Source organism: Perca flavescens, chromosome 9, assembly GCF_004354835.1.
Source record: "Perca flavescens isolate YP-PL-M2 chromosome 9, PFLA_1.0, whole genome shotgun sequence".
NCBI classification, from domain to species: domain Eukaryota; kingdom Metazoa; phylum Chordata; class Actinopteri; order Perciformes; family Percidae; genus Perca; species Perca flavescens.
The window spans coordinates 19,221,988-19,237,450 of NC_041339.1; the positions used below are offsets into that span (position 1 = coordinate 19,221,988).

General features: G+C 42.0%; 1 protein-coding gene across 2 annotated transcripts in view; it reads left to right on the plus strand.

Moving 5' to 3' along the window:
• Window positions 1-15,463, plus strand: part of fbn3 (fibrillin 3) — a 76,600-nt gene that overhangs the window by 46,492 nt on the left and 14,645 nt on the right. For both annotated transcript variants that reach the window (XM_028586802.1, XM_028586803.1), the window contains exons 9-36: window positions 253-378; window positions 3,418-3,570; window positions 4,613-4,858; window positions 5,003-5,146; window positions 5,440-5,559; window positions 5,767-5,892; window positions 5,983-6,105; window positions 6,841-7,116; window positions 7,238-7,291; window positions 7,383-7,508; window positions 8,635-8,760; window positions 9,007-9,126; window positions 10,149-10,286; window positions 10,832-10,882; window positions 11,072-11,197; window positions 11,342-11,569; window positions 11,781-11,906; window positions 12,009-12,137; window positions 12,346-12,471; window positions 12,692-12,817; window positions 12,953-13,075; window positions 13,278-13,403; window positions 13,556-13,681; window positions 14,076-14,198; window positions 14,352-14,474; window positions 14,587-14,712; window positions 14,801-14,923; window positions 15,323-15,445. In XM_028586802.1, the coding sequence (XP_028442603.1) occupies window positions 253-378; window positions 3,418-3,570; window positions 4,613-4,858; window positions 5,003-5,146; window positions 5,440-5,559; window positions 5,767-5,892; window positions 5,983-6,105; window positions 6,841-7,116; window positions 7,238-7,291; window positions 7,383-7,508; window positions 8,635-8,760; window positions 9,007-9,126; window positions 10,149-10,286; window positions 10,832-10,882; window positions 11,072-11,197; window positions 11,342-11,569; window positions 11,781-11,906; window positions 12,009-12,137; window positions 12,346-12,471; window positions 12,692-12,817; window positions 12,953-13,075; window positions 13,278-13,403; window positions 13,556-13,681; window positions 14,076-14,198; window positions 14,352-14,474; window positions 14,587-14,712; window positions 14,801-14,923; window positions 15,323-15,445 (3,783 nt within the window). The remainder of the gene's footprint in view (window positions 1-252; window positions 379-3,417; window positions 3,571-4,612; window positions 4,859-5,002; window positions 5,147-5,439; window positions 5,560-5,766; window positions 5,893-5,982; window positions 6,106-6,840; window positions 7,117-7,237; window positions 7,292-7,382; window positions 7,509-8,634; window positions 8,761-9,006; window positions 9,127-10,148; window positions 10,287-10,831; window positions 10,883-11,071; window positions 11,198-11,341; window positions 11,570-11,780; window positions 11,907-12,008; window positions 12,138-12,345; window positions 12,472-12,691; window positions 12,818-12,952; window positions 13,076-13,277; window positions 13,404-13,555; window positions 13,682-14,075; window positions 14,199-14,351; window positions 14,475-14,586; window positions 14,713-14,800; window positions 14,924-15,322; window positions 15,446-15,463) is intronic.

Here is a 15,463-nt window from a genome sequence, read left to right on the forward strand (position 1 = left end):
GGTTCTTCTCTCACAGAGCTTTCATACTGACTCACAAGCTTGAGTTTCAGCCTGAACTGAACTCACCAAAAGTTAATTAATTCCGCTTTTAGTTGACTGCAGATCCATTTGATTTGCTTCATTTTTTTCTCAGAGAGAAACTGTTGCCCGAGTGCAATAAACTTTTACTGCAGCGTGCTACTGCTGTGATGTGTCCTGTGATGTGATGAAGTATTTATGATGTAACTGTATATGTGTGTGTGTGTGTTTCAGACATTGATGAATGCAGCACTATCCCCGGTGTATGTGATGGAGGAGAATGCACCAACACTGCTGGTAGCTACGTCTGCACCTGTCCACGAGGCTACGTCTCCAGTACAGATGGCTCCAGATGTGTGGGTGAGTCTCTTTCATACACACGTGTGCGCACACGTATGCAAATTTCCAACATTTCTCGAACTCATTTGTACAGTTCCTCAAGCCCCCCCCCCCTCACATCTGGCCGCTAACTTCCGTCCCTCCATCACTGCTTCCTATGATTGGAGTTCTGATGAGTCAAGCTGGCCTGTGGTCACCATGTGCAGACAAACACACTTGCATGCACTATTTGGCCTTGACAGCATTAATCTACTCTCATGTTAGTTCCCCTCTGACTCAATCACACACACGCTGACACACATGTAGTGCATACTTTCCTGACATGTCCCATGAAACACTACCAGGTGTTAATGTATTCCTGCAATCCTCACCAGTCGTGGCAGCCACAGTGAAATACAACCAGGTGTTAATAGATTATTTCAAGATTTAGCCCCAAAACGGACAGCTCAGGGTCTGTCTGTTTAAGCCTATCAGCATCACATGCCTAATAAAAGCTCCTGAACCTCTGGATTGCTGTAATTGGAAATACTTGTTTCCTCAGTTATTTTGTAGTTGTCATGCAATCCATCCTCTATCATCCGTGGAGCTTTTTATAAAGCAATGATGCTGTAAAAAGCCTTTTTGGTTCTGTAAATTTATATAAATAAAATGTGTGTGTGTGTGTGTGTGTGTGTGTGTGTGTGTGTGTGTGTGAGAGAGAAAGTGGATCCCACATTGACACAGCGCTCCAATCACCCAAATCCAAAAGTCGTTATGCGTGTCCATATTCTTATTTTTTTTTTCTATCTCCACTTTCTTACTTTGTCCTGAAGAGACATATTACTCTCTCTATATGTATATTTCTTTTTTTTTTTTATGAGTGTGTGAATCACACCAAAGCTCATTCTTCCATAACAGGCCATTGATTTACAAGAGAAAGTCTCTGGAACTGTAGACATTTCCATCTTTTTGTTTTTTTCTTCTCCTTTTTTAACTCTTTTATCTCCAAAAGTGAAGCATTCTCACACTCTCGTCCTCCTTATCTATCTTACCTTTTCCTCTTGGACCTTTTTTTCCCCTCCCACCCTCTGACATCTGGATCCTGCTTCTTGTTTCCTTCAGTTGTGGTTTCCAATTGCTCTTCTGCAGCCTGCTGAAGGGAGGATAAAAAAAAAAGAGAGCAAATAACACAGGTGCCAGACACAACCCCCATATATCCTTCCTCTGTCTCTGTACCACTTCCAAAATGGACAAGACTAGATTAGGAGGAGACAGACATAAGTAAACCCATACAAAACATAACTAGACTCGGTCAGGCCCAAACCAGTGATCTAAAGTCACACTTTGACACAAACCTGGGCTCATAAACTCAGCTGGTTTTCTCTTCACGTGACAGACACACTTTGACGCAATTTCCCATACTCTGTGGTCAGAACATAAAGTGAATTAAAGAAAGCAAATTGTTTTTATATCTCTTGCTGGCTTGCTTGCCCTCATGTTTTAGAAGCAGCAGGATGTATAGCTCTGGCCCTGGAGGCTATACTGTGTGGCTGTGGCCTGTGTTTTGTGGGATGTACTGTACCGTGGTAAAGTAGGCCAGTGGGAGCTGTTGGGGGCCTGACGGTAATCAGAGCCTAATGCCCTGTCACACTATGGAAGCTCGAGAAAAAAAAAAAAAAGACCTGTCCAGTCAGTCAGTCTGTAAAAACACCTCAACAAATGAAAGCATATGCTTGTGTAGTGGAGCAACACTGGCGAGCAAACCACAGTCTGGATCCAATTTAAGTCATCATCATCCTCATCAGCAAACCCCTCCCTCTACGTTCCCCCTCTCCTCCACCCGGCCTCCAGCTCGCTCATTCCTATGGGATGTTTTTTTTATTGTGTGTATTTATGTACATTGGTGCGTGTATGTATGTATGTATGTGTACAAACATATGTGTGTGTATTTATGCATGTTTTGTGTACGTGCCCGTTTATATGCATGGGAATGCATATCCGTGTGTGTAATTGCATGTACATTTGTGTGTACTGTACAATATGTGCTCCCATACACAGCGCAGCCCCTCATGTTCTATCTAATTGGCAAGAATTGCTCCACATGGAACTGATTAATTCCAGACGGCTGGCTCATTAGTGAGTTAATCGACTTGTGCTCCTCCCTCAACTCCCCCCTTCATTCTGCTTTCCCCTTTTTCTCCCCCTTTTTTCTGTAGCTGCACTTAAAATTCTTTTTCACATATGTTTTCCTCTTAGTAAAATAATACACATGCATTATCTCCCTCTCACTACTCTGCCTTTTTACCTTTCTTGGTATTTTCCTTAAAAGAAACCCTTGTCTCTCCATTTAGTCCCTACACACGCTCTTTCAACCCTAGCCCCTTCTCTTGCCTCAATGACTCTGACCTGGAAAACTGTAACAAATAAGACCCCTTTTGGAAGCCCTTCAGATGCCTGCTGTTAGTCGAGACCCCAAGCAACCTTTCCCACTGCCAGCCCATAAAGAAGCTTCCTCCCCAGCCACCATGGAAAGGCCATGCCAGCCCTCTGACTTACAGAACTGCTGTTTTTGAGAGCCGCAATTAGCTGTACCCTTTTTCCTGCATATAAGGCAGTGTCAGTGGTGGTTATATTACTTAATTTGTCCTGCATTTAAAGATTTTTTTTTACACCAGGCTGAAAAACAGTCTTTCACTCTCTGGATAAAAGTTTTAAGTCTGTTGTACCTCTGACCATACCCAGAAACACTGATGAAAGTTGTTTGGTGTTGCACCTGTAACTACACTTGATGTCACAGGGTACTGGCACACACTGGAGTACACTGCTACATCAAGATAAGAGTTAAAACCACTAGAGGCCAGCAAAAATAAGAAATTTCAGATTCTGTTAAATTAAATTTGTTTAATTTCTTAGCCAGGGGAGACGTAGAACATGAGATACATAGAACATACCAAAACATATTAAAAACACATCAGCCATGTGTATCTTTTTTATTTGACTTTTAATGACTATTGCGCTGAAACATAATGTTGCTGCCCGCTCAGTCGTCTAATTCTGTTAATGCTTCTCCTCTTACTTCAGATCAGCGTGTGGGCACCTGCTTCTCCGCTCTGGCTAGCGGCCGCTGTGCTGCAGAGCTGAGTGGTCAGTACACCAAGATGCAGTGTTGCTGTGACTCAGGACGCTGCTGGGCTTTGGGACAGATCCCCGAGATGTGCCCTGTCAGGGGTTCCGGTGAGTATACATTATGTGAAACAAGATACGCGTTTCATATGCAAGCTGATCCCCAAACAAAGTGATAGATATGAGCTTGAAATCAGGACAGAACATCCATCACCTTCTTCCTCTGCTGAATAAAAACTGGCAGTCTACACAATAGATTGTCTATGACTTGGCATGAGCACAGGCAGTAAATAAAGCCATGACAGCGTTTCACAAGCCAAATTACTTTAACACAGTAATGTTAAACTAGACAAGAGTATGTGTGTGTGACAGAGAGGGAGGAGCCTCCACTCAAATTGATGAGCATGATGTCATGAGCGCAAACTAAACAGAGAAAGATGGAAAAGATTTGTTTCAAGATAATGACCAATCATCTCTGGAAATTCAGAAAGCTCGTCCTCTGCGTGATACTGTGTGATCCAAAACTGATCTGTTACAGAATGTTCTGCTGCTTTCACTCACACCGCCAAAATTAGATGTGTGTGTTTTTGATTTATTCCGATTGTCAAACTAAGTGAAGAACATACACACATACAGTACTTCACACACATAGACATATAAATACTGTACATACATTTATTCATACATACAAACATACACTTTAACAATACACTAGCCTTACTTTAACTACATGCCAAAGCAGAGTAGAGTAGATCATTATGCATGCACATTTTCCACTAATTACTTGGTCAGGCTTTGCTCCAGTCAAAGCATATCTGAAACCAGTACAACAGTTAGATGGTAAACTTTATAACAGACTTCAACAAAAGAACAACACATGTATTGGGAAGTGCAATAGCCTTTGTGAGTTACGCAATTCCAGGAAACAGTGAGTACATTACTGTAGGACCTTGAGTGATCCAAAGTGCTTTTGAGTCTCAGTTACTATAATAATCCACATAAACTGTTAAAAAAACAAAATCTTTGTTCGCAAAACTTGAGAGCTTATGAATATGTTGTTCCTCAGCTACATCTGGATGGAAAATAATGAAACATAACCTACAGTTGAATGTATCCACTGACTTGTTCCCTGTGATCTTTGTCTCTCTTGTAGACGAGTTCAGGCGTCTGTGTATTGTGGGTGTTCCCCAAGGACACGGCTTCCCTAATGGCTACCCCAACGGACACTACCCCAACAACAACGGCAACTATGGATTCAAGTTCCCCAGCGTACCCAATGGTAACGGGAACGGAGGAATCGGTGGCAATGGCGGAGGAAGCTTTGGAGGGAACGGTGGGAGCTTTGGAGGTAACGGAGGAAGCTTTGGAGGCAATGGAGGAGGACACCAACGCAATATAGGTAAATCGCTTTGTGGATTTAAATAATCCTGTGAAATGGTACTAGATAAAAGGGGTCATTTCTCAGTTGGATAACATATTTGTATATTATGGCATATTTTTGTTTGTCTGCTGTGTTTTGTTAATGTGTGTTGTGTATTCTCAGGCACTTTTTCTATGAACGAAACCATTGATGTGTGCAAACATTTTACCAACCTGTGTCTGAATGGACGCTGCATACCAACACCCACAAGCTACCGCTGTGAGTGCAACATGGGCTACAGACAGGATGTTCGCGGGGAGTGTATTGGTAAGAAACATGCTCTCACACACTGTATAATGCATAAGTGCACATCAGGTCACTACAGTTCTCTATAACCTCCCTGAGCCATATAGATAGCCAGGTAGACACAGTGACTATGTGACAGTACCACAATAAATTGCATGCCCTGCACTGCCATCTTCTGCCGATTTAAGGAACTTAATACAAGTGTACTGTATGTCAAAATGTTAATAGTTTTTTTTGTTTGTAAAATATTTAAATCCATTCACTATGTCCGGATAGGTCATAGTTTTTTATGCACTTTATTCTTTTCTCCACAGATGTGGATGAGTGTGTAAGTAATCCATGTATCAATGGAGACTGTGTCAACACACCTGGAGGGTACCACTGCAAGTGTCATGAGGGCTACCAGGGAACCCCTACCAAACAAGCCTGCATTGGTATGTCTATCTGTGCTGTTTTTATTACTTTTATTACTATATTACTGTAACAATTCCCCAGGATGTTTCATACACATGCAGATGTTTAACATAAATCTTTTTTACATATGTTTCACTGAAGTTGTTTGTTGCACAATTTAGTATGACTGGTGGTTAAAATACAACAAACTAAGCCACGTGCATCTTCCCTCTTCCTCCTCTCTTTAGATATTGATGAGTGTATTGTGAATGGGGTGATGTGTCGCAACGGCCGCTGTGTCAACACAGAGGGAAGTTTCCAGTGTATCTGCAATGCTGGCTTCGAGCTCACTCCTGATGGAAAGAACTGCATCGGTGAGAAGCTAACCCGGGAACAGGTCGAACTTCACGTGAACTTTTTACCTTTATAAATGTGAACTTAATTCTCCTCTCATTTCCCTCCAGATCACGACGAATGCGCCACCACCAATATGTGTCTTAATGGCATGTGCATCAATGAAGACGGCAGCTTCAAGTGTATCTGCAAGCCTGGCTTTGCTTTAGCACCTAACGGACGCTACTGCACCGGTATGAATGATTTATGAAGTACAAACACAAACCTCAAGTCTTGGGCCTAACAGGACTCTGTGTTGACAGATTTGGTGTTTGTTGAAGTCCTGCAGATCCCATTTGTGTTTTGTCTGACTTTTTGAAACAAGATGAATAGATGTATGAATTTATGAGTCTCTGTTGAGTAGTAAGCTTCAAGAGTAGCTGCCATTTTATTGCAGTCACACCATAACACCGACAACACAGATGCATATCTCAAATGCAACACACATCAATCTAGATAACTCCCCATGATCTGATTCCTTATCAAGCTCTCTGTGATTTATTTTTATTATTGTATGCCATTCATTTACTTATTTTAAATTGAGCATTAAGAATTGTGTAAGCAGAAGAAAAGTTGCAGATGGACTTAACCTAGGGGACTCATTTTATTTTTACCAAAAAATTGTAAATCATTTTGCAATGTTGCTCATGAGCTAGCTATGAGCTCAGTGAAAATTGAATCCTATGAAAACAGTGACTTGCATAATCCAAGATGGTTGAAATTTCTTGTACCCACTATATGTTCTATCTGGAATGATAACATAAATAATCACCTTTAGATGTATAGGAAACTCATAACACTTTAAATATGTACTGTCTAGAGGAAATCCCCTTTAGTTTACTAATTGAAATAGCCCATTCTGTACACACCTTAGCTCATAAACTGAAGCTGACACATGCCGCATACATTATGTGCCCTCTCTTCATCAGACATTGATGAGTGTCAGACTCCTGGCATTTGTATGAACGGCCGCTGCATCAACTCCGAGGGCTCCTTCCGCTGTGAGTGCCCTCCAGGCCTGGCTATTGATGTAGATGGGAGAGTGTGTGTGGACACACACATGAGGACCACTTGCTACGGTGCCATAAAAATGGGCACATGCTCGCGGCCGTTCCCTGGTGCTGTGACCAAGTCTGAGTGCTGCTGTGCCAATGCTGAACATGGCTTTGGAGAGCCCTGCCAACCCTGCCCCTCCAGAAACTCAGGTAACGTATTTTATTTGCTTTACACTGGTTTTTTTTCAATTCTTGGAAATGTTGGTTGATTTTTTTTTAAGTTGCAAAAAATAATCTAATGTGTTTTTTCATCTTGTCCTGTATCTTTCAGCTGAGTTCCAGGCTGTATGCAGCAGTGGTATTGGCATTACAGCTGATGGCAGAGGTGAGTATGTTGTTCATGAATGTGGATGTTCCCACAGTGCTGTTTATCAGTATTTATCTACGTACATAGCCTAATACCTATTCTATCCTAGACATCAATGAGTGTGCCCTTGACCCGGACATTTGTCAGAACGGCATATGTGAGAACCTGAGAGGAAGTTATCGCTGCATCTGTAACATCGGTTACGAGTCTGACACCAGTGGCAAAAACTGTGTTGGTGAGTCAGAGTGTCTCCATGTTTTTATTGAGAAGAAACAGCACACCCCTAGCTAGCAACGTTAGACATATTTCTGATTAAAGTAAAACTGTGTACCATCCTGTGGCCACAACTTGTAATAACAGGATAAATAAATAAATAAATGCTAAGACAGTGCAACAGCAGCACAAGTAGAGAAGAGTCATCAAATTGCACAGCATCTTTCCAAAGTTTGCTAACATTAGCCACCACAAGCTACTGGTAAGCAGGCAGCTTATGCAGCAGCAGCAAGGAGTGTATTGAATTAAAGTGCCCATAATATGAAAAAATCACTTTTTCTGGGATTTGGGTTGTTGTTTTGTGTCTCTGGTGCTTCCACACGCATACAAACTTGAAAAAAAAAACAACAACAACATCCATGCTGTTTTCAGTGAGATACGGGTTTCTGAAAGTGTCCTGCCTTCAGTCTCCGGATGAGCTGTTCAAAATCGGCACGGCTTTTTACGTCACTAGCTGAAACGAGGTGGCTAACCGTAGCATGCTAGCTCATTCTGAATGGCAAAACACTGCTACAACACACACTAGTTCACCATAATCTACAAAAGAACTACTTACATGTCCTTTTTCTGCAAGTATTCCACGCAAAGTTGGAATTGCGCCCTCGTTTAGAAGAAGTCTCCCAGCTAATCCTGCCTTGTACTACTGAAGTTGTAGAAACAAACAGCTAGCTGATGTGATCCTTACCTAGCTACTGCGCATGTGCGCCTCCCAACAAAGATGGGATAGAAGTGCGATGCCTCACTCTGTAGCTAAAACAGAGACCTGAACACACAGGGTGAAAAGAGGAGCTGCAGCAATGTGCAGTACAACAATAATATGGTGTTTTTTGAAAATGAAACCATGTAAACCTATTCTGGTACAACCTCAAAATACAATTATGAACCTGAAAATGAGCATAATGACTACTTTAAGGAAGTGTGTGTTAAATTGCTTATTAATTAAACTTTTCTTACGTGAGAGAATGTGTTTTTTCTTTTGTCAAAAGTTAGTTTTGCTTTAAAGGCCAATACTACTGGTTTACATGATAGCCCTCTAAAGTCATAAACCTCTGTTTTCTAACCATTGCCTTCTGTCGCCTCCATTGCAGACATCAATGAGTGTCTGGTAAACCGTCTGCTTTGTGACAACGGTCTGTGCAGAAACACTCCCGGCTCCTACACCTGCTCCTGTCCTAAAGGGTTTGTCTTTAAACCTGACTCAGAGACCTGCGAAGGTGAGCACTTTCACGCACACATTCTCACTTTGTGCTCTCTCACATCCAGATGTATTTTGTCGTTTTTACCAACAATCAAGGTCAATATGAGGTGACATTATTACCAGATGTGTTGCATTTAGTTTCCAGTAAACATGTGGCTCATGGAAAGAAGGCACACACATTGCGTTTGCCAAATGCTGATGATGATCCATTTCAATCAGCCTCTCAGCCTTGACCTCAGGTGTGTGTTTGCACATGTTTCAGATATCAACGAATGCGATTCCAGCCCGTGCATCAATGGAGCGTGTCGCAACGTGGCCGGGTCCTTCAACTGCGAGTGCACCCACGGCAGCAAGCTGGACTCCACCAACACCATCTGTGTGGGTAAGACATCCGTCATCCCAAATGCCTGACGCAAATTAGAGAAGCACCGCCGGGTCCTAGAAACTGCTTGTGTGACACACTTGAGACACGAGTGTCAACGGGAAATAATTGGTGCAAGGGTCTTTTTGTCTAATCATTCTAATCGAGGTTTACTCTTTTTTTGAAAACAAACACTGAAGTGGTTCAGGCTTCCAGGAGCCATCCAGAAACATTATCATCCTCAGATGTTGGGCAAAATAACACGCTCAGATGATTTATTAGATAAATACTTACATGGCCTTGGTTCACATGGAGATTGCTTTACTTCATAGAGATCCGCTTTAGATTCGAAATGACATGTGGTATGTAAGACTCTGCTGAGGTTAAATATTCCACTTGTTTGGGGATTTCTTACTTTTGGGAAATCATTGTGAGAAAGCTACATGCTAATACAGAATACAGATGTTATTGTAAGTGAATGGAGAATGAGTCATTAAATAAATACTCATACATATTCCATGAGCTGGCTCTTTCAGTGGTCTCCAAATTCCTCTCGTTTGGTTCATTTCTGTTTTGTTTTCGAGCCCATCACTCAGCGGGGGGAAGAAAGGGAAAGTAAATTGTGGTTTTGTGTTTGGGTGGCCTTGTGGTTTTGTAAAGAACCTGTCACTGATATGACTGTACACTCTTTTAGTTCATTAGGAATGGAGTAGCATAAGATTAAATGTAATGATGCATAGGCTTTACTTAGCTCAGCGTGTAGCCAAAGACACAAGTTTTATGGCAGTGAGGAAAGTTGAAGGTGACATTTTGATTGTGTTTGTGGTTTATTTTGTTGCCATAGTTAAAGGTACCCTGTGGAGATTTTGACCACTAGTGGTGCTGTGGAGTAATGTTGTACTCTAATAGCACACACAAGGAAAATATTTAAATAAATTGTCTTTGCAAATGTTTTATGAAGAACAAACTGTTAGGCCTGAAGGATAAACACAGAACACCCACAAGGTAAGCAAGTCTTCTCTGTTGTAACTCCGGCTCCACAGACAGTATGAAGAGTACGTGCTGGCTGACGATACAGGACAACCGCTGCGAGGTCAACATCAACGGAGCCACACTGAAGTCTGAGTGCTGCTCCACACTGGGAGCCGCCTGGGGCAGCCCCTGTGAACCCTGCGAGATCGGTCAGTTCTCACACACAGATGCTGCAAATTTTTCATGCTAGTGTTTAATGTTTGTAATTCTGTCGATTTTTATGCTAAGGAGTTAAAGAGTTAAGGTCTTGTTGAAAAGCCTCTGAAACAGCATTTAGATCAGTGTTTACCGAACAAAGTCACAATTGAAGGTTAGTTTTACTAACAATGTACTAACAATTACAAGATAATAACAATAGCCATCTAAATAAAGACTTTTTGACTTTTGCCAGAAAGCGGGCCTTTGACCTTTCTTCTTCCTTTTTGAACATTTGTGTTCCCTTCCAAAGAGCACGTTCATTATTTGTTTGAACTCCTTAACACTTTGGGCCTGTTCTCTTCTAAATAAAATGCAGGTTTTAAACGTTTTTGGCTACTTTCAATCATATATATATATATATATATATATATATATATATATATATATATTTAAATTAAAGGCTAATATTTTCTGACATTTTGGCAAACCAATGTATGTATACATACTCTACAAACAGTACTCATACATAAAATATCTTCATTACATTTCCCCTCAGACACCGCCTGCTCTCGAGGGTTTGCTCGTATGAAGGGCCTCGTCTGTGAAGGTAAGAACATTTGATAACTTAATGACCGGTGACAAACCTGCAGCCTCCCTTCATCCAACATCGATGCCATGAAATCATCTTTTTGTCCTTGTAATGTGCCTTAATGTTCTCCCTGTAGATTTCTTTTGAGAAAAAGTGTGTTTCACCTTGTAATTCTTTACGGTTCTTAAAATGTCCTTCTCCCTGTAGACATTAATGAGTGTGAGGTGTTCCCTGGAGTGTGCACAAATGGCCGGTGTGTGAACACCCAGGGCTCGTTCCGCTGCGAGTGTGCTGAGGGTCTCACCTTGGACAGTACTGGACGCACATGTGTGGGTAAGAGGACTGCACAACAAAGAAATCAGACATCACATCCAATGAAACTGTTATTTCCAGAGGTTATCCATGTCACTGCTCCTTTAGGACAAAACTTGGAAACAGAGGTGACTTCGTTTTTGATTTTATAAACCACTTTTCTAGATACGCGTAGTGAGCAGTGCTACATGAAGTGGCATGAGGATGAATGTGGCGAGCCGCTGCCAGGGAGATACCGTGTGGACATGTGCTGCTGTTTAGTGGGCTCTGCCTGGGGCATCGACTGCGAGGAGTGTCCTAAACCAGACACACCTGAGTACAGAGCCATCTGTCCCAGAGGGCCCGGCTTCGCCAACAGAGGAGAAATTCTGACCGGCAGGCCGTTCTACAAAGGTACCAAATTGTTTCCACTCACTGCAAGTGGACGCTTTCATCCTTGAAAGTGCTTTGTGGCACAATGAGTATTTACATTTCTTGGTAGAACCCTGTATTACCAAAGTGACAGAGAATAAAGTTTAATCTGTAACAGCCATATAGCCAATATTCATCCAGGAAATTGTATTATTTTGACCAAATTATTTTAAATGCATGTCTTCCTTTCCAGATGTAAATGAGTGTAAGGTGTTCCAGGGTCTATGTACTCATGGAACTTGCCGGAACACTATCGGCAGTTTCAAGTGTCGCTGCAACAACGGCTTCGCTCTGACCGCAGAGGAGAGGAACTGCACAGGTACGAGAGAGGGAGTCAAATTTATTTCAGCGAAATGAAACATTTATGTCACAATTAGTAAGGAGTTAGTCAGGGTATCCTTTTAATGTCTTTGTGTTTCAGACATCGACGAGTGCCGCATTTCCCCGGACTTGTGTGGTCACGGTGCCTGTGTCAACACACCTGGCAGCTTTGAGTGTGAATGTTTCGAGGGCTACGAGAGCGGCTTCATGATGATGAAGAACTGCATGGGTAGGTTGGAAACAAATCCACTCACACACACACACAATTACACATTTTCAAATGATACATAATTTGAAGTCATGTCCACAGTGTGAAACCACAGATCACCTAATCTGTTAATTACTTCCATTGTTGTTTTTTTTATCTCTTTCTATTCATCTTTTCCTCCTTTCTTCCCTCTTTATCCCTGCTTCCCTGTCTTCCTCTCTCCTGACAGACATTGATGAGTGTGAGAGAAACCCCCTGTTGTGTCGTGGAGGAACCTGCCTGAACACAGAAGGGAGTTATGAGTGTGAATGTCCCACCGGACACGCGCTCAGCAACGATGGATCTGCCTGTGAAGGTGGATCTTAAATATCCATTCCCACACTTGGATTTATATGTCATTCTCAGCACATCACATTTTATTTTAAAAGCTAGTGTAAACATGTTAAGTCCTGAAAAAGTACCTTTCTCTTCTGGATCTTTTAGTTTCTATAAACTAGTGTTGTAATTATTATTCATGATTAGGTACAATACACTACATGGATTATAATGCATAACTTGTTTGCTTGTCCTGTCAGATGTGAATGAGTGCCAGCTAAGTGACAACCTGTGCAAGCATGGCCAGTGCGTCAACATGCCGGGAACCTACCAGTGCTCCTGTGACACCGGTTACCAGGCCACACCAGACCGACAGGGCTGCGTTGGTGAGTGGAACCAACTTTATCAAAAAATTGACACCAATGTTGGATAATTGGGAAATTATCTTTTTGTGTACTGCCCGTCATTCTAATATAATGAGACCTAGATACCTTAACTGTAATTGTGTCCTTTCTTTGCAGATATTGATGAATGCACCATTATGAACGGAGGCTGTGAAACCCACTGCACCAACTCAGAGGGCAGCTATGAGTGCAGCTGTAGTGAGGGCTATGCTCTTATGCCAGACCTCAGGACCTGCTCAGGTAATAAAACACAGGATGTGTTCAGTTTATCTGTATTTCAATTAAATATTTTTAAAGAAACTGAAGCTATAAAGAAATGCAACAATGTCATAATGTGATATTTTCGTAGTTCTCCCATGAAAATAAGTTTTTCTGTCCGGTCTTCTTAATGGCGTTTCCACATACGTATAGCACATTGACATTATTCTGCTGTTTCGTTTAGATATTGATGAGTGTGAAGAGACTCCAGACATCTGTGACGGAGGCCAGTGCACCAACATTCCCGGGGAATACCGGTGTCTGTGTTACGATGGCTTCATGGCCTCTATGGACATGAGGACGTGTATCGGTGAGAGGAAACACAATACTTAGAATATGAATAAAACTTGGGAAATCTTTACATCTGCGGGACTTCCTCTGAGTCTCATTATCTCTCACTCTAATCTCTAAAGGCCAGAACATTTACATATTATGCGTGTCTGTCCATCCCTGTCTGCCCAGATGTGAACGAATGCGACTTGAACCCGAACATCTGTCTCCACGGCGACTGTGAGAACACCAAAGGCTCCTTCATCTGCCACTGTCAGCTGGGATACTTTGTCAAGAAGGGATCCACTGGCTGCACAGGTACACACAATCACACACACACACACACACACACACACACACACACACACACACACACACACACACACACACACACACACACACACACACACACACGCACACACACACATACACAGGCTGAGAGGTCAGGGCCTTTGTGTGTCCATATCTGAGACAAGTGTTGATACAGTTCACCCATGCATACAGTAGTTCCAGGACTGCATTTGTTAAAATGATAATTTATGAATGACTCACTACTTATTAAAAACTATCTGCTAAGCAAAAAGCAAATTTTTCAAATATCCTTCCTGTTTATATTCTTTTTTTGTTTTGTTTAATGTTCAAATGGAAATATCGGTTCACAAATGTGTGTTGCTGCCTGTTTATTGGCTAATTGATCTCTATATCTCTCCAGATGTTGATGAGTGTGAGATCGGGGCTCATAACTGTGACATGCACGCTGCCTGCATCAACGTGCCTGGAAGCTTTAAATGTCGATGTCGAGACGGCTGGTTGGGAGACGGCATCAAGTGTGTGGGTGAGTACATACTCGGACCAGACACGTTCTTAAGACAAAATAAAGGAACAAAAGTCCCCTTTACACAAGAATATTAGAATTTGTAACTGTTTTGATTGGGTTCTGCTATCAATTTTTTTTTTTCTCATCCTTTTTTTCTCTCTTTTTCTGCAGATCAGGACGAGTGCTCTGTAGAGGACCATAACTGCAACCTCAATGCAGACTGTGTCAACACACCGGGATCCTACAGGTGTACATGCAAGGAGGGCTTCAATGGAGATGGATTTTCCTGCTCTGGTAAGACTGCTGAAACTATCTTAATGAATCCTAATTGAATACTAGCTGCTGTGTGTGTGCAGTGAGCTCCATGCACAGTAAGTTTATAATGCACTGCTCTGTTCTGATTCAGACATGGATGAGTGTGCAGACAACGTGAACCTGTGTGAGAACGGCCAGTGTCTGAATGCTCCAGGTGGCTACCGCTGCGAGTGCGAGATGGGCTTTACTCCTACAGAAGACAGCAAGGCGTGTCAAGGTGCTGGACTCATTCTGTAGCATTTTATTCTTTATACTTTTCTTTTTTTATTCAACTAACATTTTTTTCTCTGTCTGCTTTGCCACAGACATCGATGAGTGTAATTTCCAGAACATCTGTGTATTTGGAACGTGCCAGAACCTTCCAGGGATGTTCCGCTGTGTGTGTGATGATGGTTACGAACTGGACCGCAGTGGAGGAAATTGCACTGGTCAGTGTTGCCCTTCTGTAACTTTAGTTTTAAATTCACTTAGTTCAGACACAAAACATACTCAAATAGCTTGGCTGAGCTTCCTCAACAAAAACAGCCTTTAGTCATGCATTGTATTACTATTTAAAATTCTTTGAAAACATATCCAACATATACAAAGACCAAAGATGCGTCTACTACCATCTGTTTATTCCCTTCATTTCTCAGTCTTTTTACAGCTTACCTTCAAATCACCCTTCTGTTAGTTTGTGACATACACAGGATTTGAAATAATTAAAAGTGGTATTTTTGGTTCCCGTACCTACAGCAGCATATTAACTAATAGGCTCATACATTTCAGAAAGGTGTCTGTTGTCTGGTATGTGTTGCTGAGTTTGTGTTTGTCGCTGTGTAATGCAGACATCAACGAGTGTGCGGACCCTGTGAACTGCATCAACGGGCTGTGTGTGAACACTCCAGGGAGCTACCTGTGTAACTGCCCAGCTGACTTTGAGCTAAACCCCACCGGAGTGGGCTGCGTGGGTGAGTCACACTTAAAGC